This window comes from Elephantulus edwardii, unplaced genomic scaffold, assembly GCF_000299155.1.
Source record: "Elephantulus edwardii isolate Elephantulus edwardi_28Jun2011 unplaced genomic scaffold, EleEdw1.0 scaffold00093, whole genome shotgun sequence".
Taxonomy (NCBI): domain Eukaryota; kingdom Metazoa; phylum Chordata; class Mammalia; order Macroscelidea; family Macroscelididae; genus Elephantulus; species Elephantulus edwardii.
In genome coordinates, this window is record NW_006399843.1 from 7,548,546 (window position 1) to 7,571,181 (window position 22,636).

General features: G+C 40.4%; 1 protein-coding gene across 7 annotated transcripts in view; it reads right to left on the reverse strand.

The window, feature by feature from the left end:
• CADM1 (cell adhesion molecule 1) overlaps positions 1-22,636 on the reverse strand; it is a 433,197-nt gene that overhangs the window by 72,876 nt on the left and 337,685 nt on the right. For all 7 annotated transcript variants that reach the window (XM_006890806.1, XM_006890802.1, XM_006890803.1 and 4 more), the window contains exons 2-3: positions 3,725-3,871; positions 1,865-2,017 (exon numbers count right to left, since the gene is read on the reverse strand). In XM_006890806.1, coding sequence (XP_006890868.1) covers positions 1,865-2,017; positions 3,725-3,871 — 300 coding nt within the window. The remainder of the gene's footprint in view (positions 1-1,864; positions 2,018-3,724; positions 3,872-22,636) is intronic.

Consider the following 22,636-nt stretch of genomic DNA (forward strand, 5'->3'; position numbering starts at 1 on the left):
GGGCTTTCCCAGGCAAATATATCTGCACAGAATTAGCAGCCTTCTCCTTCTTCCATGGTTGACACAGGCTCAACCCACCAGTCCCTTGGTTTGCAGCTGAATTCTCTGACCTCAGTGCCCCCAGTGCTCCTTACTATGCACAAACTCAATGCTGTTGAGCTAGGACTGACTCATAGCTGACTCTCCTCCACTCAGGCTTTGAAGTGGTCGATCATACAGCGGAGACCACCCATCTTTCTCTGGGGGATTTGAACTGCCACACAGGTGCCACCTCCAGGTGAGCAGTGCAAGTCCTGATGGGCTATGACACCAAAGCCCCCAATAATCCAACAGTATTTTAATACGTTGCTGCAAACTTTTTAAATTGACGGCCATGCTTAGAAACACATTTGCCATCATTTGCGGCAACGTATTAAAATACACAAGTAAATGGGTAGAAACCTTCAGATGCGTTCTTGCGAATTTTGGTACATCTATAAAATACCAACACAGTCACCTGGTGATAGCTCACCATGCTCACTGTCTCTGTAAATAGGAGAAAAGTTTGAATATGTGAGTATCAGTGAGAACTGTGATCTAATATGGATTAAAACTGCAATTTAGAGATACACTTGCACAGCAGAGAGCCATCCCACACTGTCCCACAGACCATATCCGCCATGGAAGACTTTCCACATGACTTTCTAAAGCCTGTGTGCCGCTGCTCAGGAGCATACATGTAAGCTCGAAGGACGTATTTAAGTTTAATGATTAAAAAAACAAACCCACCACACCCATATTTTCCTTTTAACAGCTGTGTTTAAATAAAGTAATGATCCGGCAGCTCAATATGTACATCCATAAATACATACATGTTCATACATACTGAGTAAAAGCGTCCTTCATATTTATCTTTCCTCTTTAATCTTCATATCATTACACCGAAAAGCTGCAGCCTGCCGCCTCAAATAGACTTTGATTCATCATCTTCCTGAAGGTGTAAATCAGAGATCTTGCCTCGCACTACAGTAAATGTCCTTGAAAACTCAGTTGCACAAATCCCAACTGGCCCATGCTCTGCACTGGAGTATGTGCTGGTGTAAAAGGTGACTCCTTCAACACAGGGGGTCTGTGGTGTTGTATCTGCTGACTGTATCAGAACACAAGCATGGAAACCTGGCCACTGGGATTCTGCTGCGAGTCACAAGCTGGCAATTGCAAGTGAGGACATGCAGCTCACTGGGGGTGGACCCCGCAGCCTGCCAACAAAGGCTTTTGCTTGCTGTCCACCTTCTGCCCCTAAAAGCAAGCTCTTTAATTCTTTTATGTCTAGTGCTTGCAGTTTGTAACAGTTTGTGCTCAAGGGGAGGGATTTTTACAGCACCCTCTAGATTGGAAGCAATAAACATGGTAGTGAGTAAAGCCAAAGAGGAGATCAACAATATTAAAATGAGGCTGCAGCTCAGAAAGGAAAAAAAAATTATTAAGCAGATTTCATAACTGAGCATGGGCACGGGATACAGATGTGGCAGCTCATCATACCCTTCCCTTACGATCCATAGGGGAGGGAAAAAAATCTTGGTGGTTTAGAAGCAATGACAGTTCATGTGGTGAATGAGTCATCTGAAGGCTCTAAATTCTCTTGATCTTTGCTTCCGAAACTGTAGTCTGAAACCCAAGAGCAGGTGGAATCTATAAAGACTGCTGATTGCCATTCGTTAAGAGTATTTGGCTATTTTTAGAATTCAGCAAGATGGGTGATTTTTCCTAACCCAAGTTCGAAGGGTACAATTTACCATTAACCGCTTCCTTGCCCCTCGCAGCCACCCGGGGGCATGGCAATCCCCAGAGAGCACCCCAGCGGGAGCCCCCAAGCCTGTCTTACCCAGGACTGTGATTGTGGTGTAACTCTCCTGTGGGGGGTCGGTATAGAGCTGGCAGAAATATCTTCCTTCGTCGGAAATGGAGACGTTTGTCAACGACACTTTGAGCTCACTGCTAGAAAAATTCAGCAACTGAAACCTGCTGTCCTTCAGAGCTGTGAAACAAGGCGCAGAGTTAACGACTGGGAGAAAAAAGGCCAATCTTCTCTTTCCCCAGGTGAGAATAGTCGGTTGACTGGCAAGGCAACAACCAAGGAGGAAAAATACCTTATGTCTTACTGCACCCCCTCTACTGCTTCAATGACTGTTTGGGGGCTTACGCAGGAACTACATTGCCGATAAGGGACCAGGACCAGTCGCCACTCAGAGTTGGCGTTGACTCATGAGTAGAGCTGTGCTCCATGGAGTTTTCAATAGGTGATTTTTTTAGAAGTAGATTGTCAGGTTTTTTGGTTTGGTTTTTTTTTTTATGTGCATTTGAGGCTACTTGAACGTTCAACCTTTCAGTTACCAGCTGAACAGCCTTTTTATACTGCCTAAGAATTCTCAAAGAAAAGTAATCAGAAGGGAGAAAAATTAACTTGCCCCAAAGTAAATGTATACACAGCAATGCACACACAAATGGACACACACTGACCAGATTCAGTGATAATCCCCATAAATTTTCAGCACATCTTCATAAAGTGTGTCAGATTATTTTTACTAGTATTAGGTAAAATGAAACCAGACAAAAAGGGTAAGTTATGAGCTTCTGGATACAAGGACCAAGACCCCTTTTATTGGGGAATCAGGGACCAGGGCCTACTGGTTTCTTCAGTGCAGCAGTTGTTTTGAATTATGAAAGGAAAAAAGCAATGAATGATACTCAAAAACAAGATAAGGATCAACTGAAACACTTAATAGTGAAATGATTTTTCTTAACTGGAATGGATCTTAAATGCATTTGACGAGGCTGAGGTGGAGCTGTCAAACATGGAACCAACCTTACATCTGCCCTGTATTTTTCTATGAGAATGCAGGCAAGTATGAAACTGGGCGGACAGCAAGAGATCAGAATCACCATAAGGCAAGTATCTGGCCTTTTACATTGTTTGAAACATGCTCTCTTACAGTTCTTTAATTTTGTCAAAGCCAGATTAGTATAGAATCACAAGAGTTCACTTTAAGAAAAAGAAGCCTCCCTCTCCCTGGTACTGTTCCTCACCTTCTTCATGTTGTGCACATTGAATATTCTGAGGTGTTGGAGAAGAAAGGAGACGAGTGGACAGGAAGGAGTTAGGTACTGATTTTTTCTACCATTTTTCAAAAAGACTTAATTTTTGCTCACCTCAAGCCCTGACACCATCTGAACTATTTTTGTTAAACCTAAGTTAGTTTTGATTATTGGCTCTTTTGAGTATACGTGGAAATATTTTAGCAAGAAACCACAGATTCCTCCCTACACGGAGGCTGGGGACACAGGAAATTTGGTGCTGTCTCAATAGGCACAGATTTCCTTGTAGATCTCAATCTTCAAACCAAACGGATTCCCTTTCAGAATGCTATATGTTCCTTTCCTTATCCTATCTGAGTTGTTTGTGCCAGCCCAAGTAGCTGGGACTCAATGGCAATTCACCTTGAATTACTACAATCAATTCCTATTGCAATGTAAGACCGTCTTTCTTTTAAAAGGGCCCATTCAAGGTTTCTATTAAGTAAAACGAGTATGACTGCATGTCTCTTCTTCCCCCCTAAAGAACTGACTAAACTTTAAGCATCTAACATTAAATTAAAAAAGGAGACCTGAGCAATCTCTTTGTCAAGACGGAAGGAATGTGGGGAGAGAAAGTTTGCCATCTAATGACAAAAAGGTGGGGACTTACGCCTGAAGTCTCTGAAATAAATGGTCTGCCTGTTGGGATTCAGCAGTTGAATCACAGAGTCGTCACTCTTATTCACTTGGCAGCTGATGGTTGCCACTTCTCCCTCAATCACGGTCACATCTTTTGTAAACAAATTCTGTCCATCACCTTAAAAGGAAAGGAGAAAAAAAAAGGTCAGGGGGGAAAAAGAAATAACAACAAAAATTACATTTTAGTCAATAGTGCAGAACTAGAAATGAGAAGAAGCATCTTAGGATATTAACATTTCATATGGCTCTCAGACCATCCCTTCATAGTCCACAAAATGAAATCTGTTAATCTGAGAGAGATTTAAGAGGAAAAACACCAAAGTCTGGACTATACACGCTTTTAAAAGTCAAACCGCTAAGGTTCCAGTACGCAGTCATGGTTATGTTACCTTTGTGTACTACTGAGTTGGTTCTGACTCATAATGACTCCATGTGACAGTGCAAACCTGCGCCGTGGGGTTTCCCAGGTTGCCAAGTCTTTTGCACTGGGGAGTAGCTGGTGGATTAGAACCAGTTACCTTTCAGTTTGTAGCTGAGTGCCTAATATTTGTGCTACCAGAGGTTCGTGAGTAGGTGTATTTGTAAAGGTCAGAGTATTGCCTTTTGCTTGAAGCTGAAATCTCACAGATGGAAAAAGGAAGACATATACAGTCAATCTCAGTTTACATGCCCTTGAACTAAGTTATTTGGTCACCTCACAGGAAACTCAAGGGCCCACAGGAGAGAGGTAGGTAAGAGGACTTACTAAATGATCTCATCTTCTCAGCGGATGTCTTCATTCCCTAAGTATAGGCAGTTCCATTTTTCACTGTGTAATTGTGAGGACACAATTCACTAGGACTGCTGGGACTTTTCTTAAAATCCTAAGAAGCCTTGTTATTCCATTTGTTAACTCTGTTCACAGAAGCCTGTATCTTAGTGACTCACCCAAAATCCCAGGCAGCCCTAAACCAAGCCGATCACTCCCTCTAGCCATTTAGAGAATCTCTTTTAGAACATGTCAAAAAAGTCAAGGTTTTCAGAGCCTCTGATACAAGACTCATCTCCAGATCTGCTTCAGTCTGTTGCTTCTAAGATTAGTGACAGCAGCCAGGGCCAAGCATAAATGACCTCAATAGCCACAGCCCAGGTCAGAGGAGAGGACAGCTCTATTCCAGAACAAAAGATGAAGTGACTGGTGATTGCCTGATAATGCACCTGGCAGAGGGAATCTACAAATACATGACAATGTCATTAAGTCTTCAAGAAACTTGCAATCTGGGTGAAGACTGATACCTAATTCCCCCTTAAAGGACAAAAAAGTGTGCAACAGGCATTATTATGAGCAGCCAGTCAGAGGAAGATAATTTTTCAGTTGTATAATCTTTTTTTTTTTCAGTTGTATAATCTTACATAAATTAATCTCCCAGAGGCAGTTTCCCACCTGTAAAATGGGGATAATGATGTAAGCTATCTCACAGAGCCACTGGAAGGGGTGATTAAGAGATAATGAATGTAAAGCATTTAGCACTGTGCCTGGCCTCTGATAAAAGGGAATAAATGGTAGTTGCCATCATCATCATCATCATTTCATGAGATGTCAAATCCAAGCATTCATTAGGTAGTTATTGCACATAGGCAGGACCTGAAGAGTACAAACCATTTGAGTTCAACTACAGTTTGAACTCACCCAGCAATGCTTTGGAAAAGAGGCCTGACAATCTGCTTGCATAAAGGCTGTCGTCAAGAAAACCCAATGGACTTAACTGGGCTTTGTAACATGTGGGGTTGACAGGAGTCAGAATCGACTTCACAGCAATTGGCAGCCACAAGATTCTATGCCAGAACAGGCATGGTGGTGAGGAATGGTGCTGCCACAATCCAAAGGTGGTGGTGGTGGTGGTGGTGGTTTTGTGCCGTCAAGTCACCTGCGACTCATAGCGACCAACAGCCCTAAACCCTGTCCTATCCTGTGCCAATCTTGTCTCTGACACACCTACCCCCATGACCCCAAGTCACTCAATCAATCCATCTCATCAAGGGTCTTCCTCTCCTGTGCTGTCCCTCCACCCTCCCAAGCATGATGTCCCTTTCCAAGGACCGGTCCCTCCTTACAACATGTCCAAAGTATGTCAGACAAAGGCTCAGAATCCTTGCCTCCAACGAACAACCTGGTTTCACCCTCTCTAGGGTGAACCTGTTTGTTCTCCTAGCAGTCCATGGTATATTCAATACTCTTCTCTAACACCATAGCTCAAAGGCATCAATTCTCCTTCTATCATCCCTAGTCACTGTCCAGCTTTCTGATGCATAGCAAGTAATTGCAAAGACCATGACCTGCATCAGGTGCATCTTAGTCTCCAGACTGACATCACTGCTCTTCAGTACTCTGGAGAGGTCTCTGACAGCAGACTTTGCCAATGCAAACATCTTTTAATTTCCTGGGTGCTGGTGCCAAGAGTGTTGATTGTGGAACCAAGGAAACTAAAGCTGTTTACAATCTCAAGATACATAGTTCAAATCCTCCAACTGTTCCACAGGAGAAAGACAGTTAATCTCCTCCTGTGAGATTTACTGCCTCTGACAATCTACTGGAGGGTAAGTGCTCAACAACAACAGAGTGGAAACAAGAATGTAAGCACACTGCCTTTTCTACTAAGGAAATTTCAGTATCTCCGCTGTTGAGTTGGAACAGACTCAGAGCTGATCCTCTAGCACGTTTCCCAAGGCTGTAAAGCACATGGAGGGGAGGGAGAGAAATCGCCTTTCTCCCCCTGAGCTGCTGGTGGATTCGGACTGTCAGAGAAGCGTGGCCTTTGAGCTGGCAGCCTGACTCCCAACGGACAACGCCAATAACGTAGCATAGCTCATTCCCTCTCTTTAAAGAAACTCTGTTACCTCAGGACACAAATGTCAAAGAAATATTGCCCTAAAAAAACCAAGAACAGGGACAGTATAAACAGAGATGCAATTAGAATAAATGAAGGCTTTCCACCTGCTATCATATTTCTGCTAAAGGATGCTTTTTATGGCAGGACACAGTGGAGAAAGTGTGAGAAGGGATGTCTACGATGGCATTATGCCAAATCCACCTAGAAATAGACCAGCCTCTGGCAGAGGATTAGAAGGGAGGCAAGTAGAAGGATAAGGAAAAAATGACTAGAGCCAGAGATAAACAAAAATTCTTGGTGCTGCAGGAGCAAACCAGAATGAAACCTGACCTTGAGATCTCTGATCCGGGAATTAACCTGGGGTGAGAACGCAGGCCCGAAGGGCTTGTAGTGAGTGACAGAGTACATTTCCCCAGCTTGATCCAGCAGTGCGAGCTCAGGGGCTGAATGGTGTTACAGTGCAACAACAAAGAGGAAGAGCGATCAGGAAAAAACCAAAATAGCAGGAGCAACAACAACAAAACCCAAAAAAAAGTAGATCTCTACTTTTTCCTTAGTGGATTATGTGACAAATACAGAATTCGGAAACCAGCTGTAGGAAGTAGTTTATTCCCAGACTTGAGAAGAGAAAACAAAGAAGGGAATTCCTGTCAATCAAGCAAGCTTTTCAAGGTGGCTGTGCTGGCCCTGGCCAAAGTGTGTACAGAAAGGCCAATGCCCTTATATCCTCAGGGTAATCCAATCCAGTAAGAAAATGAAGAAGTTGGAAAATTCAAATGCTCTCATTGTCTGAAGTCATGGGACTGGCCTTCAGGAGACTAGAATACCAAATGGGGCCCTACTGGGTTATGGGAGGGAGTTCTTCTGTTTAAAGAAGTTTATTAGCAACACAAATAAGAACCTGCAATTTATAAAAGGTACCCAAGTAAAGGCTACTCCCAGTAACAGTCATTTATCCTTTCAACAGACACCAAGGCCTACAGACCCTGGCTGGCTTAGAAATCAAATAAATCACAGCTACTGGAGGACATAAAATCAGTTACAGGTCAGTTGTGTTTTAATAGTGACTGAGGGAATAAAGATGCACTTTCATTTTAGCTTTTTACCTTGACTTTTAAGGCTGGTGTATTCAGATAGTAGCACGCTACAGAACTCTTAAGGTTATACAACATTTCTATAGGGAGCTCTGGTGGCCCAGTGGCAAGAAGCTGCACTGCAATTCCAAAGGCACACGGTTTAAGTCCACCATCTCTTCCCATATGATAAACTGCCTCTGAAAACCCACCAGCGGGTCAGCTATGGGTCACTTCATGTCAGCTATGGTACACAACACCACAGGGATGAGAGTGGGAGGAACCAACCATGCTTTTTTATTTTGGGCAAAGAAAGTGATAAATCTGAATTGGGAAAACGAAAACTACCACCTCACCCCTGTAAAATGGCAACAACCAAATAAAAAAACCCAAAAAAACAAATGCTGGCAAGACTGCAGCGAGCCTGGAATTCTTACACATCACTGGCAGGACTGTAAGGTGGGCCACCATTTTGGAAAATGCTAAAACATTTCCTCAACAAGCTAGAAATAGAAAGGTCTTATGGTCCAGCTCTCCCCCTCCTGTGTAAATACACAGGGACACAAACAGACATACACACCCCGACGTTCACTGTAGTGTTGTTATTCACAGGCGCAAAAAGATGGAAACTGCCTAAGTGCCCATCAGTGGACAAACAGATAAATAAACTTCCTGGGCTAATCGAGACTGGAGGAATTCCCAAGCGGACTGCACTAACATATGCTTTTAACCTAGAATGGAAACTACTCTTGAAGGTCACCTCTCAGCCAAACCAAACAAAGACAGTACTATAAAAGGAACAACCACTTGAGAATAACTCATCCCTTAAATGGTTAAATAGCCGAACAAAACAGTCAACATACACAAACAAGCAAAGGTGAGAAAAGAAGGGAAAGAGGGAAATCACTTCAATGAGAACAAAATTGAAAAAAAGAAGAAGAAAGGAAATGGAAATAAGGAGAAGGCTGCATATTGTGAAAATTATAACCAAAGCTATGGTACAATCGGTATAAAAATTGTTAAATACAAACTTTATTTACTGTGTTGACTTACACCTAAAAATATTGAAAAAAGAAAGAAAACCAAGGTGAATCTGGATTATTTTTGTTTGTTTTCCAAAAAGTCCACAATACCCGAAACCAATTGCAGTTGCCTTCAGGTTGATTCCAATTCACAGTTACCCTGGGCTTTCAGGAGCTCATTTTTTTCAGAAGTCATTCACCAGGTCTTTTTTCCAAGGTGCCTCTGGATGGACCCAAACCTTCAACCTATTAGTTAGCAGCCCTATGTGCCAAACATTTGTACCACCGAGGACTCCAGGAAGTCTCACTTACAATGAACCAATTTGAGGCTGATGTTGTTAGGTGCCATTGAGTTGGTTGTGACTCACAGCTATCCTATGTACGACAAAATGAAACACTTCCATTTTGGCTTTCCGACGCTAGGCTTTACCTGAATCACTGTCATTCTTTGCTTTGCTTTCTTGGGTTGTCCTTCGGAATCTTCTGTTCCGTTACTTCACCATTTCTTCCTTTTGCTTCAGCTCCTTTATGTTCTAACCAAGTTTCAGTGTCTCTTCTGATGTCACCCACAACTCATCAGGTCTTGGTCATTAGTGTTCAATATGTCAAATTTATTCTTAAGACAGTCTTTTCATTCAGCTGAGATAATTTCAAATTTGAACTCTGGCTTTGATGAACTTGTTTTCATTTTCTTAAGCTTCAACTTGAACCTTTATATGAGCAACTGATGGTCTGTTCCATAGTCAGCCCCTGACCTTGCTCTGACTGAAAATACCCATGGTCTCTTTTCACGAATGTAGTCTATTTGATTCTGCATATCCCATTTGGTGAGGTCCATGTGGACAGTCACAATTTATGGTTTGCAAGAATAAATAAGTAATTAGTCTCACAAAATCCTATCACATTATTTCTGATATAGTTAATTCTAATCTCGGCTGTATTTTTCAAGTACCAATCCTTGTTTTCAACTTTGCCACACTAATGACTAGTACGTGTCAATGCATCTTCATCGCATTATTTGATAAATTTTAGACTACAGAATTTGGTAAAAAAGTGTTGGGTTTTTTTAAGCTTTAGTAACAGTCAAATTATTAAAGGAATAGCAAATAAAATCACATCACTTGCAGCACTGTCCATCAGGATAGAAGAGTGGAATGCTCTTTTTGATGATGCATGTGACATTGTTCCTCTTAACTCTCTCATTCCTCTCATAGGGGACTATATGACTATCTGTTTCCAAATGGCCAATACCAGTCAAGTTCAACTTACTACTATCATTTTTTTGGGGGGGTGTCTTTATGCCATTTCTGATGACTTCTAATTTTCGATTCCTACTTTATACATTTCATGTTCCAATTATTAATGGATGCTTGCAGCTCTTATTTTTCATATAGACTTAAGCCACATCAGCAAGTGAAGATGGTAAAGGCTTTACCCTATACAAATCACTAAGGCCTGGCGGACATTGAGGAGATAACCTCTCCCCTAGACATATTCTGAATGCCTTCCAATCTGAGGAGTTCACAGTCCAGCACTAGGATGAGACAACTTTCAGGTGCTATCTTTAAGGTTTTCATTCACCAATTTATTTCACAAGTACATTGCTAGGTTCATCTTCCTTCTCTTAGTCTAGAAGGTCCACCAAAACCTTTCCACAATGATAAACCTACTGATACACGACTTATCAGTGGCACAACATTCAACATCACTGCAATACACAGTACGATAAACTAATGGGTTGTTATATACTGCTGAGTCGAACCGACCCATAGCTGAACCTCCAGTGGGTTTTCAGAGGCAAAAAATCTCATGGAAGGAGACTGTCTATCTTTTCCCAGTGGAGCAGCTGGTAGATTAGAACCATGTGCCTTGGGCTGGCAGTGCAACTCTCTGCTCCTGGGTCACCAAAACTCCCTTGACATGACTAGTAGTGAGATAAAAGATTCTTATCACTTTAATGTCATTGTTGAGTAAACCTAATAAAAAGAAAACAAAACAAAAACACCAACCAAAATCAACACCTCCACTAATTTGTGTCAAGTTATAACCAACTCATAGCTGGTCTTCCCTTGTGTCTTCACAGATTGTAAATCACATGGGAGGGATCACTCATATTTCTCCACAGGAGCAGCTGCAGGTGATCCTTTCTTGTGAACCACCAGAAAGGTGCCACATTTGGGTTTGCAGTACAAATCTCTGGCCATCGGGCCATAATTCAGGTATAATTATTTTGCTATATATAATTTTTTACCTTTGCTATGCTCTGGAACAAAACTGTGTTTGTTTTGTGAAATCATGGTGGGAAAGATATCATCATTAATACATATACAGATATAAAAAAAAATATATATATATATATAAATAAATTTTTTTAATTGCTAGGGCAACCTACAATCCATCTGAGAAAAATGACAATCCATAGCTAGATTAACCCAGTTACAAAAACTAATGCTAAAAAATTATTAGTGATGAAATATTTTGCTGAAAGACAGTAGAATGCCTTGGCTGATAGCAGTGGCCCGAGGATGTCACTCTGTAAAAGCCACCAATAAATTATACAGGTCAGTCGGACAGCAGTTATAATAAACAGAGCTCCATACTTCGAGCCGCTATAAGATGGCTGCAATGGAATAATAATGACCTATTTATTTGAAGCAAAGGAAGTGACTGACAGTGATGAAAATATGATATGTATGTCAGTACTCTTAACTGCCTGAAGCCTTTATGTAAAAATAATTTCTGTTCACATCCTCAGATATTTCTTCCAAACAGAAAGGTGCGCTGTGACTTGATAAATTTACCCTTGAAATAGATACGACAATTAGGTTGTTACAAAACACAACTTGAGGTGTATCAGAAGGATACAAACAGGCAACTTTTGGTGTCTTTCTTAAATAATCCATTTTAAATAACCTTTCAGATTTTCTAAAACTCAATTAGCAGCTAGACTGTCAAGGCAGAAACTGCACATGTTCTGGGTAAGAGAAACCAAATAGGTACACTATACCTGTATCATTAAATAAGGCGGTTAACAAGGAGGTAATTTATTTTAAGAGAAGAGCCATGTCTGACACACATAGACAGTTTTGACTGCTAATTGGGATATATGGGCAAGGTGTAGAAGACAGAATTAAACTGGATTTTTAATTTATACCAACCACCTAATTCCCTATAACTTCCAGATTTCCCCTACAATGTCTAAAAATAAATATCTGGTATTTGAGAGACTCATGAAAATCAGAAGCAAGTATTTCATGGTAAACTAGAAGTTGCTAGGACACTCATCACAAGAAAGAGAAAATAGACTATCTGAAAAAAAGAGAAAATTTATTTTGACGATGGGTAATGGTCATTAATATCACCAAGCTGGATCTGAAGAGGATGGGGACATAATCTTCTCACACATTCTGCATTAAGTCAACTTTCAATTAGCTCAGCTCATGTATTCTTTTCCTAAAGCCTCATTTGGTTATAAACTCCATTTATGGAGCATTATACAAAACACTCTCAAATAGATTGGAAGCTACCCAATCAACAATATGGTGACCCGAGGGGGGTGATGGGACAAATCTTAAGGCGAGAACCTGAAATAATAAATGGCCTTCTCACACACAGGGAAGTAGGAAAGGAAAGAAACATTTATCCACTGCTGGGGATTGTGTTAGCTGCTTTACACCCCTTTCTCTCTAAAACCCCTGGAGTTTTCGATATCCCATTTTAAAGATTAAGGACCTGAGACTCAGAGAGATTTAAATAACTGGCAGAATGTAATTCAGCTAAGTGGCTGGACCGTGTCTGAACTCAGTTCTGTCGGATTCTGAAGCCCATACAGTTTGTACTCCTTTGCAGCCAGCACCAGGATTTGTTGCCAGGGCCCTCCTGGATCTGCCTTGGAAAATGTACTTGTTTTTAAAAGAGAGTTACTTTACTATGAGAAGCATCTGATTTTTTTTTTTAATTTCCATAATTTATCCAGAACACAATTACACACTTCAAGATGAGAGAGAAACTGTCCTGAATGTAAAACACCTTGTTTACTACTGCTTCCTCCTTTGAACGCGCGGCACACTTAGCCCCCGGAGAACGCCTTTATTACCACTGCATGGCAGGCATTTGCCAGCACGGAGAACTCTGGCCCCCACTGCCTGGCTGCTAATAAATAAAGCACTTCATCTACACCGGGGAGGCTCTCCAGTCAAGTCCATAATAAAAGGGCAAGTCATCGTTAAAACAGAATCCAGCTGAACCTATGGCCACTATGCAAGCTCTAACTGCCATTTGAGGAGCACTCTAGACCCAAGACTCTAAACTGGAAAGACGGTTTGCCCAGGGAAAGAGCAAATAAAGACCCCTGACTTACTCCTTCAGGAGCAAAATCCTATTAGGCAGATCTTTTTGGCTCCCCTCTGCTGTACGGAAGAGGAACCTAACTTTATGTCAGCACAGTCACGTTGAGTGAAGAGGCTAAGTCAAACCCAAAGCAAAATCAACACCAGACTGTGACCCCCAAAATCAGCCTGCTGAAGATCAGCGGGTCACTAATGTAATTGATCATCCTAGTTCTTGAAGGGAGCACTGTGGTACAGTGGTTAAGGACCCAGCTGCATGTCAGAAAACTGGAAGATAGAAGCTGTCAGCTAGCTACCCTCTTTTCCTGTAGGGCTGGAATGAGTCACCACTGTGGCAGTGGGGTTTTCTTAGGAATTCTTCCAGTCCTTGGAATTCCCCTCACCCCCCCAAAATCAAAGGCTCCAGGTTGGTAATTCATTCCCTTCAAGAAAGGTCTCAATTTTGACTTTTCAAAGAGGAAACATCTATTCTGTTCTGTTGATGTGTAAGGACTCTCTGACTGGATGCTTTCAAATGGCTTTCCTCCCATGCTCACTTTGGTTAGATTTTGTTATTACAATTATGCTGACTATGGGGTCAAACTTAGCTGCTAACTGCAAGGTTGGTTTTATAAGCCAACCCAGTGATTCTGAGGGAGAAAGATCTGGTGACCACCTGCAGCAAAGATTTTTTAAAAAATGAAACAACATAAAACACCATAAAAAAGCCTCATTGCCATCAAGTTAGAACCTACTCATAGCTGACCCTCCAGGAGGGTATTTGGAGGCTGTAAATCACACTGGAGGAGACTGTCCATCTTTTTCCCCTCAGGGTGGCTGGTGAATTCGAACTGCAGAGCAGCTCAGCCTTTGGGTTCACAGTGCAACTCCCTATGGACTAGGCCACCAGTGGTCTCTGATAAGATCACTGCCTAGTAAACCCTGTGCATCACTTCCACTTTGCCACATTGGGTCACGTATCAGTGCAATAGTACCTAACAATGGCTATCTCTGTCTGCTGGTGTAATGGTTAAGAGTTCTGCTATTAACTGAAGAGCTGGAGGTCTGAATTGGTAGCTTCCCACTGGGTAAAGATCTGATTATCTGCTCTCATGGTGATTACAGGCAAGGAAACTTCCATGGTGCAGGCGTATTCTGTCCTGTGGGGTCCCCATCAGTTTTGACTGGACCCTAAGGCACATCTACACTCACACCTCTTACCTCAGTAAAACCATCACCAACAGAGTCAGTACTACAAGTCATATGAACATTTCTGAGAGCTAGCACAGAGTTGAATACATTTCAGGAAAAGAAAGAAAAAAAAAATAAAATTAAGATTCTGTTAAAACCCAGAGGGAAAAATCTTGCTAACTGCATATGTTCCCTGAAGTCAACGTAAACACAGTGTTCACTACAAATCATTAACAAAGCCATTAAGATTTGATTTCTATCTAAGCAATTATTGTCAGCATATTTTGTACATTTCCTTTAAAAGACTCAATCCTATCTTTCAATTCATTAAACAGTTCCTTGCATTTACAGAGTTTTATATCAAATCAGAAACCTATTTGAATTAATAAGAATTATAGTAAAAGTAATTTGAAAATAAATTATTTGAAGTTCAAGCCATGGAAGCTTTTGAAGAAAGAATTTAGTCCCATTAAAACATTACAGAAACATTTTTAGTCATCCAATGTGTGGATGAGAGACAGTGAAAGCCAGTGTCCAACAAGATGAGTCCATCAACTGTGGATTCAGGTTAATGGCAAGACCTCTTCAACACAAATCAATTCTTTATTTCCAAGAGAGGCAATATTTCAAGACTTGTGAATACTTGGATATCTATTTAAAATAAAAAGCGGTCAATCTGTCTGCTGTTTACAAAGCCTCTTTCCTAATCTTTTGATACTCATCCGTGTTTTGCTTTCCCGAAGCTGAAGATTTTGACTGTCTGTTCTTCGAACTGTCTGGTCAACATGTGAGCCAGTGAGATCAAAAGTTTAGAGATGAAATAAACAAAACAGCCCAGCAATTAAACAAGTGGGCAAGAATAGGGTACAGTGACAAAGTGTTCCATTTGTGTAACCTTCTTTTGGTAGAACCCTTATAAAATGCAAGAGCAGAACAGAAAGGAACCTATAAATCAAGGATCCCATTTTACAGATAAAGAAGCTGAGGCCCAGGGAGGTAATATGCCTAAAATAACACAAGTATGAGAGAGAACTAAAGTAAAGGCTGAATCTCCTGACTGAGTCACGAAGGTTCTTCTATTCTTGGCTGCTTTTAAAAAACACGTATTGATTATCTCTAATTACAAAGGTTCCAGGTTTATTTGTTTTGTAAAGCTCTGCTTCACCTGGAGTCTTTCTAATGCTGTAGCCTATGGCATGGAGGTGGTCAGAATCTCATCAGAATCTCCTGTCATGTAGTTACTGTTATATCAGTCAAGTTTATAGAAGGGGGGGGGGAAATAGTGAATTTAATCTAATCTTCTTTTATAAATCAGTAAAAAGGTGAGGCAGGTTTTTGAACAGCAAGTTAAAGAGTAATCTTCCTCAGTGCTGGCTTTTTCTTCAATTAAAATTGTTGATTTCCCCTGAATACAAAACAAAAAATATCATCTGACATAACATTAAGCTAGTCATGAATATTCTGTATACACATTCTTGTTTAGTTGACTAATGGCAAATTAACGTTCTCTATTTTAGCTTAAACACATACTATAGGTATGTTTGATTAGCATTGAATTCCAAAAGCTGATTACTATGCATGCTTTGATTATGTAATTACATAATAGAGTATAATGGCTCCTTTGGAGTCATTATGATCTATATGGCAAATATGTTTCAGTTTTGCTATAGTTTAAATACACGTTGAGATGACAGCTCATAACAAGGCTCCACTTTTCAGTCTTATCAGTTAAATGGGCATTTCCCCATTCATCCTAACATCTCCTTGACACCAATTAAGGCCTATTGTGTCAAGCTGCATACACTTTTGAGAAATTCCCTTTGTTTTGTTTTTTTTTTGGCATTCAAAAAGCCAAGGTTTTAAAGGCTATATTAAGCAAAAGGACTCCCTTAAAAAAAAAAAAAAGGAAAAAAAAAAGCTGAAACCCGATCGTTCATCCCCCCTTTGAAAGGTCTGCAGGAAATCACATCTAGTTCATTAATCACTGTTCAGACAACCACAAGGGGGTTAAAGATGGAATTTCACCTTTAACTCCAAAATGCACATGAAGGGAGGACAGCCAAGAATATTGATGCGTATGACGGTGGTGCGCCACAATACATGCAGCCTGGGGTCCAGCCGCACCAAGTTACACAAAGGCCTACTTCTGGAAATCTCATTTCTTCCAGTATCCCTCACATTTTGAAGTTCCTTTGAGGAGAGGAGGCTATGAACTTGCACAGCAAGATGTCTCCTTTGAGTTCCCACACCAGGTTTTTGATGGACCTCAGGCCAACAAAACTTACCTTGTGAATACCTTTTTATTTTTAAATTTTTTTTCAATTCCACTCTTAGCAAACTGGAAAGCAGCCAGGTTTTAAAATAGGTAAAAAGTTAACAGGAAGAATTATGTAAAGTTTTTTTCCTTGTCCCCAGGAAATTCTTTATTCTTACACACTCTCAACTGCAAGAGGAAACGTTTCTGCTTTTCTCTCTTAGAGAATGACCCCCTTAGGATATGCTAAACCAAAGGTGACCTGAGTCTTAAAGACGAATAAGCATCAAGCTATTTTTACCTCTGTCTATTAGCTTTCAACGTTAAGGCTTAAGAATGGAGGTCAAGCTCAGTCCAAGTTGTATTTACATATAGGATGGGTATCTCTTTTGTGAATGGAAACATTGATTAGACATGTGAAAACTATTTTCAAGGCAGATGGTGACAAAAGAAAAGTTGTTAGAGTGTTTGTGCAATTTCAATTTCAGCCATCACATTAGCTGCCTTCCCTTTAAGAGACTCTGAGCTCAATAGGACTTTTTAATCAGAGTCCACGCACTAAAAGGGCCAAGCAATTACGAGGATTAAGGTCTGAGCCGCCTGATCCCTTAAAACAAAGAGGTGCAATCCCCTCTATAGAAGGTTTGCAGAGACGGATACCCATGCGCTAACCTGGAAGGAAGGTCTGAATTCGCCTTTCCATTAAAATTCACTTACCGAAGGGACTCAGGACAGCAAGAGAAACAGGAAAATAAAAATAAACCATAAAGATAATGATAGTCACTGAATCCTTCTGCTCTTCTCACTGAAATGTGGAAAACCCTGACTTCGTTCTCCCCTCACTCCTTTTCATAGCTGGACAGGTTTCATAGCCTTTCTGTTCATCAAAAAGATAGCATCTTTTTTGAAGAGAAGATAGCCAAGCCCTGAAGAAAAACTCCCTCCAGTGGACAGGTTTTATGAGAATTAAAGGAGAGAGTGGGAGAGAGGAAAAATAAAGCCAAAAAAAAAAGTAGAAAAGCCACTGTTTTCTTTTGCTTCTGAGATGGCATTGAAATCACCTTGTGGCAGAGGCATTTCAAGCCTGCTAAAGCTGCTTAGAGACTCTTGGGAGAAAGGGGGCCCTTGAAAAAAAATTAATTAAAAAATAACCACTATCATCCAACTTGGACTTTGGAGAAGAACAATCTGAAGACAGAGGCTTCTTACTAAACTAATTGTGTTGGCAAAGCAAGTCGTTTCTTCTCAATGGATTTGATGCTGGGATGCTCATTTATGGCAAAGGAAGAATAAAAGAACAGTTTTCAATTGAGCTGCTTCAGGAGCAATCCAAAGCCGGGTGGCGTTCCAGCATTTCAAAATATATTAAGTTTCTTTCAAACAAAATGGAGTGGCGCTCACAGCCAACTGTTGATCTTCCGCATCAACCACTCTGCTAATGAACTGATAATATGATAACGTATTCTCTGGGACATATTAAATGACTGCTTTGCAGGGTGGAGATTTGGTCATGGAAAAGTGTGATGCATGTGAACAAGGGCTGTTGTTGAAGTGCTGTTTGAGTCGGCTCGCACTCAATCACCCAGTGTGCAACAGAGCAAAACATCGCCTGGTCTTGCACCAGCCTCATGGCACTACAGTGCTTAAGCCCATTGTTGCAGTCACTATAAATCCATCTCTTTGAAAGTCTTTTTTTTTTTTAAACTGCTCAACCTTGCCAAGCATGATGATGTCTTTCTCCAGAGTCTGTTCCAGAGTCTATGAGGGAGAGTCTCACCACCCTTGCTCTACAGAACATTCTGGCTACACATCTTCTAGGGACGACAGGGAAAGAAAATCACACTCTTAAGAACTGTGTAGACAGGGCCTGACAGCCGGTGAAGCACAGACTAACTCATCCAGGGTGGTGACCATGGGCCTCCAAGCCAGCTGAAGCTCATGATAAGGAGAACCGATTCCTAAAACTGCAACCATAAAACTATGTCACAAAAATGAACATGATTGTAGCTCAAAATTCACATTATTAAACTATTAGTGCACAAAATCACATTAGGGCTCCTAACTTAAAAGGTTGGTGGTTCAAATTCACTAGTTGCTCCATGGGAGAAATACAGGTAATCTCTCATTTAAGATTTATGGCACTGAGAAACCTGATAGAAGGTTATTAGGAGCTGGGATCTACTTGAAGGCAGTGATTATTAATTAGTATAAAAGTCTAAGGAACTTTTTACTTCATTACCTCGGAAGAGATTTTAGTAGCCAAACTCACTCTGTAAGAACATATAATGTTGCTTTTTTATTTCCCCCCCTATTTAAATGACACAATCACAATTTCAAAGCTATGGCAATGACTGGTCTAACTGTGGTGACTTCTACTTGATAGAACCTTTCAGATTCCCCCAGATGGTAAGAATATCAGGGAATTCTATTGTTCAGAATATTTGCTATTTTTTATTTAAATATTTTTAAATATTTAAATATTTATTTAAATATTCTGCAGAATTATTGAAATTTACTTTCTTTAGAATCTCATTTTAAGATTCAATGAGAAAGAAGGGCAAATGTGTCTCCCTTATGTTTGTATCCCGCTTGGAAACAACCAAATTAATATCATTTTCCCTTTGATAAAAGTATGATTAAACTTGGGTCACTTTGGGGTTAAAAATCACTAAAAGCCATTAGTTTTTCTTACTTTCCATTTGTCTTTAGGGCATTCAAAGATTAACAATTTACATAAAAATCATAAGCATATAACATGGAACAGTAAATACAATAGACGGAGAAGAAAGGGCAGTAACTGCTATTCACCACATCTCATGCCCGAGAGACCTTTTCCCCTCAGAGTTCTTATTATTTTTAAACTTTGTTTTTAATAACAAGAAAATGATCACCATGTTCTAAAGATTAAAACTTAATCTTTTATATGATGAACAGTAAATGCAATGCAAAAGCCAGCACTTATATAAGGCAGACAACCTGTCAGAGAAGAGCAATACAAACATTTTCGGTAAAAGAAGACTAGCATATATTTTTAGACATTTTCAAAGTAGAAGGCAGTATGTGTCCTTTTTTCACACACGCTCATTTAGTGCTCACAACAATCCTATAGAGTTAAAAAATTTATTATTACTAGTTTACAAATGAGAAAACTGGGATCAAAATGAAAAAAAAAAAAGTGATGACATTTTCAAAAGCCAAACCTGTTGGTGTAGAATCAATTTTAATTCCTCAAAAGCCTACAGGACAGAGGAGAGTTGCCCCACTGGGTCCCTGAGGTTATAATTTTATAAAAGTAGACCGACATCTGTGTCTTTCCAGATAGGACTGATGAGATTGAACTGCCAACCTTTAGGTCAGCAGCTGAGTGATTAACCATTGTGCCACAAGGGTGCTTTATATTTATCTGAACTTAAGTTTAACTCTAAACTTAGTGCTATTAACAATTGTACTATATTACTGAGAAAATCCTTACCACTGAGACAATAGACAACACCACAACAGATGTTGAAAAGAGTGAAACTGTCAATTATTACCTCTCACTTGGATCTACCATCAATACAATCAATCTTGATACTAGCAGTCAAGAGATATCTTGCACTGGGAAAGTCTGCTCTCAGGGACCTCTCCAAAGGTCTGAAGAGCTAAGATATCAGCTTAAAGACTAAAGTGTACCTGATTCCAGCCATGGTCTTTTCAATCACCTGCTATCCATCTGAGGACTGGACAATGAACAAGGATGACAAAAGAATTGATGGCTTTGAGTTGTGGTGTTAGAGAAGAGTGCTGAGTGTCTCATGCATTGTCAGAAGCACAAACAGATAAATTTTGGGTGAAGAGCAGTCAGAGAGCTCTTTAGGAGCAAGGATGGTGAAGCTTTGTCTCACATACTATGGGCATGTTGTTAGGAAAGGCTTTTCTTTGGAAAAAGACATTATATTTGTAAAGGTAGAGGGTCAGTGAAAGAGAAGACGACCTTCAACCAGATGGTCTGACATAGTATCTTCAGCAATGGGATCAAGTACATCAGAGATGATGAGGATAGCACAGAATGGAACAAGATTCAGATCTATTGTTCATAGGGTTGAGTGAGAGTCATATAAATATGAGTCATATTTAGCTTGATGGTCCTTAACAACAATAAGAAGGTAGCTGAAAGGACATTAAGTTTGACCATGCTCAAGAGACGGGAACTAATGAAAGAATGTACTGTTTCTCATTTATATGACTTGGGAATAAAATTAAAGTAGTGGTTTACATATAGAGGAATTTGAAGCTAATTAGTCAACTGATCTCCAATCCACATGATCTAAGAGGTGAAACTAATACAACCATCTCTTATTATTACTAGATCCCAAACATCAGGACTCAAGCACATAGACAGGAGATGCCTGTGCTCTTCTGAGTGATCCTGACTCGAAAGGAAGCTCAGCTCCAACTTCAGGCACTTACAGTACCTGCTTCAAGGACATTCATCAGCATTGACAGCCGATGTGACTAACATTTGGCTGTGATAGCAGTCTCTCTCTCCACCTCCTCGTTCATTTTTCCCTGCCAACAGGAGCCATTGAAAGTCTTCCAAATTTAAAGCTTAGAGCCGACAGGACAAGCGAGTCAGGCTATCGGTTGGAACATATCAGATATGGACTCAGAGTGAATGTCAGCTTCAACTGACATTACTACAGAAACAGAGAAGGGAGAATGGGAGGGGAGAGATGTTCATATTCTTATTCCAGAGAGTATTCTGACTGTGTGTAATAGGGTTAGTTCAAGAAACAGCTGTACACCCATGATAGTCATCACAATGAATAACGCTGCAACATTCAACTTACTCACATTTCCTAGCAGGAAGCTGAGGAGCTTTGGATTGTTATATGAAACGACAATTTCTTAGCTGGAAAATTGGATTCTGTGACTAAGGCCCATACTGATGAGTTATTCACTCTATCACGTGTCAGTTACAAAGCAAGTGTTGTGATTTTTGGTTTTTTTGTTTTGTTTTTTTTTAAACCATGGGATTCTTGAGTTTAGGGTTCCAACTTAGTCTGAGAAGAAACACATTAGAGTTAGAGTCCTTCAGAGTCATAATTAGAGGACAGGATACAGTATGGAGAGAAGAAAGTGGCCAGAGAAGAATCCACATTCTACCTTTTGCTTGTTGATTCCAAGGACAATCCAAATTGGTACCATTATAAAGGTAACTTCGAATGGTACCATCCAAGGGTATGCTATCAAGTAATCATTGAAATCAGATCTGTGATGAAGATATCACCTATGCTTTATCTGAGAGCAGTCAGGGAGGAACAAGAAGGCCATCAGACTTGGAAACCCAGGAATTGGGTGGCAGTTCTGAATGCACTGCTGTTGAAACTGTTGTTATGCTGTTACGTAATCAGAACTGACTTATAGCTCACCCTCCAGTGGGTTCTCAGAGGCAGTAAATCACACAGAAGGAGACTGCTTATCTTTCTACCATGAATCAGTTGGAGGATTCAAACCATGTGCCTTTAGATAGGCAGTGCAGCTCCACACCACTAGGCCATCAAATCTTCCTGGGGGAAGGGGTGTGTGCATGATCTCTGCAACTCTCAATAAGTTTATATGTTTGAAAATGAACAAACAGTATCTTTCATACAGGCTTATTGTGAAAAATCAAGTGAAGAAATCTATGTGACAGTATTATTTAAACTCAAAATGCAGTCATGAAATCAGTTTTTGAAGAAATATAAGCAGAATGCTGCTTTGAAGCAAAGATGGAGAAATTTCGGCTTGCTTACTGAATGGTCACACCATGGACTCAAAGCTGCCCACCATGGCGGTTAGTGTTAGCTGTCACCTTGGCTAGGCCAGGATTCTCAACATTGCATCTATCTTTTTGTGATACTATGTAGGTATCTTTTGCTGCATGTCATATAAGAAACTCTAGTGGTTCAGTGCATAAAGTGTGTGCTGTTCACAGAAAAGCTGACAGTTCAAATCTACCAGCTGCTCCATGGGAGAATGATTTACAGCTTTGGAAGCAAGATGGAAGGTCACTGAAAGTTGGAGTCAACAGCAATAGGTTTTAAGTTGATGTGTTGTAAATCCTAACTTGTCTGTTAATGCGGCCGTATTGGTGTAGGGTGCATCTGAGTTACAGCATTACAAG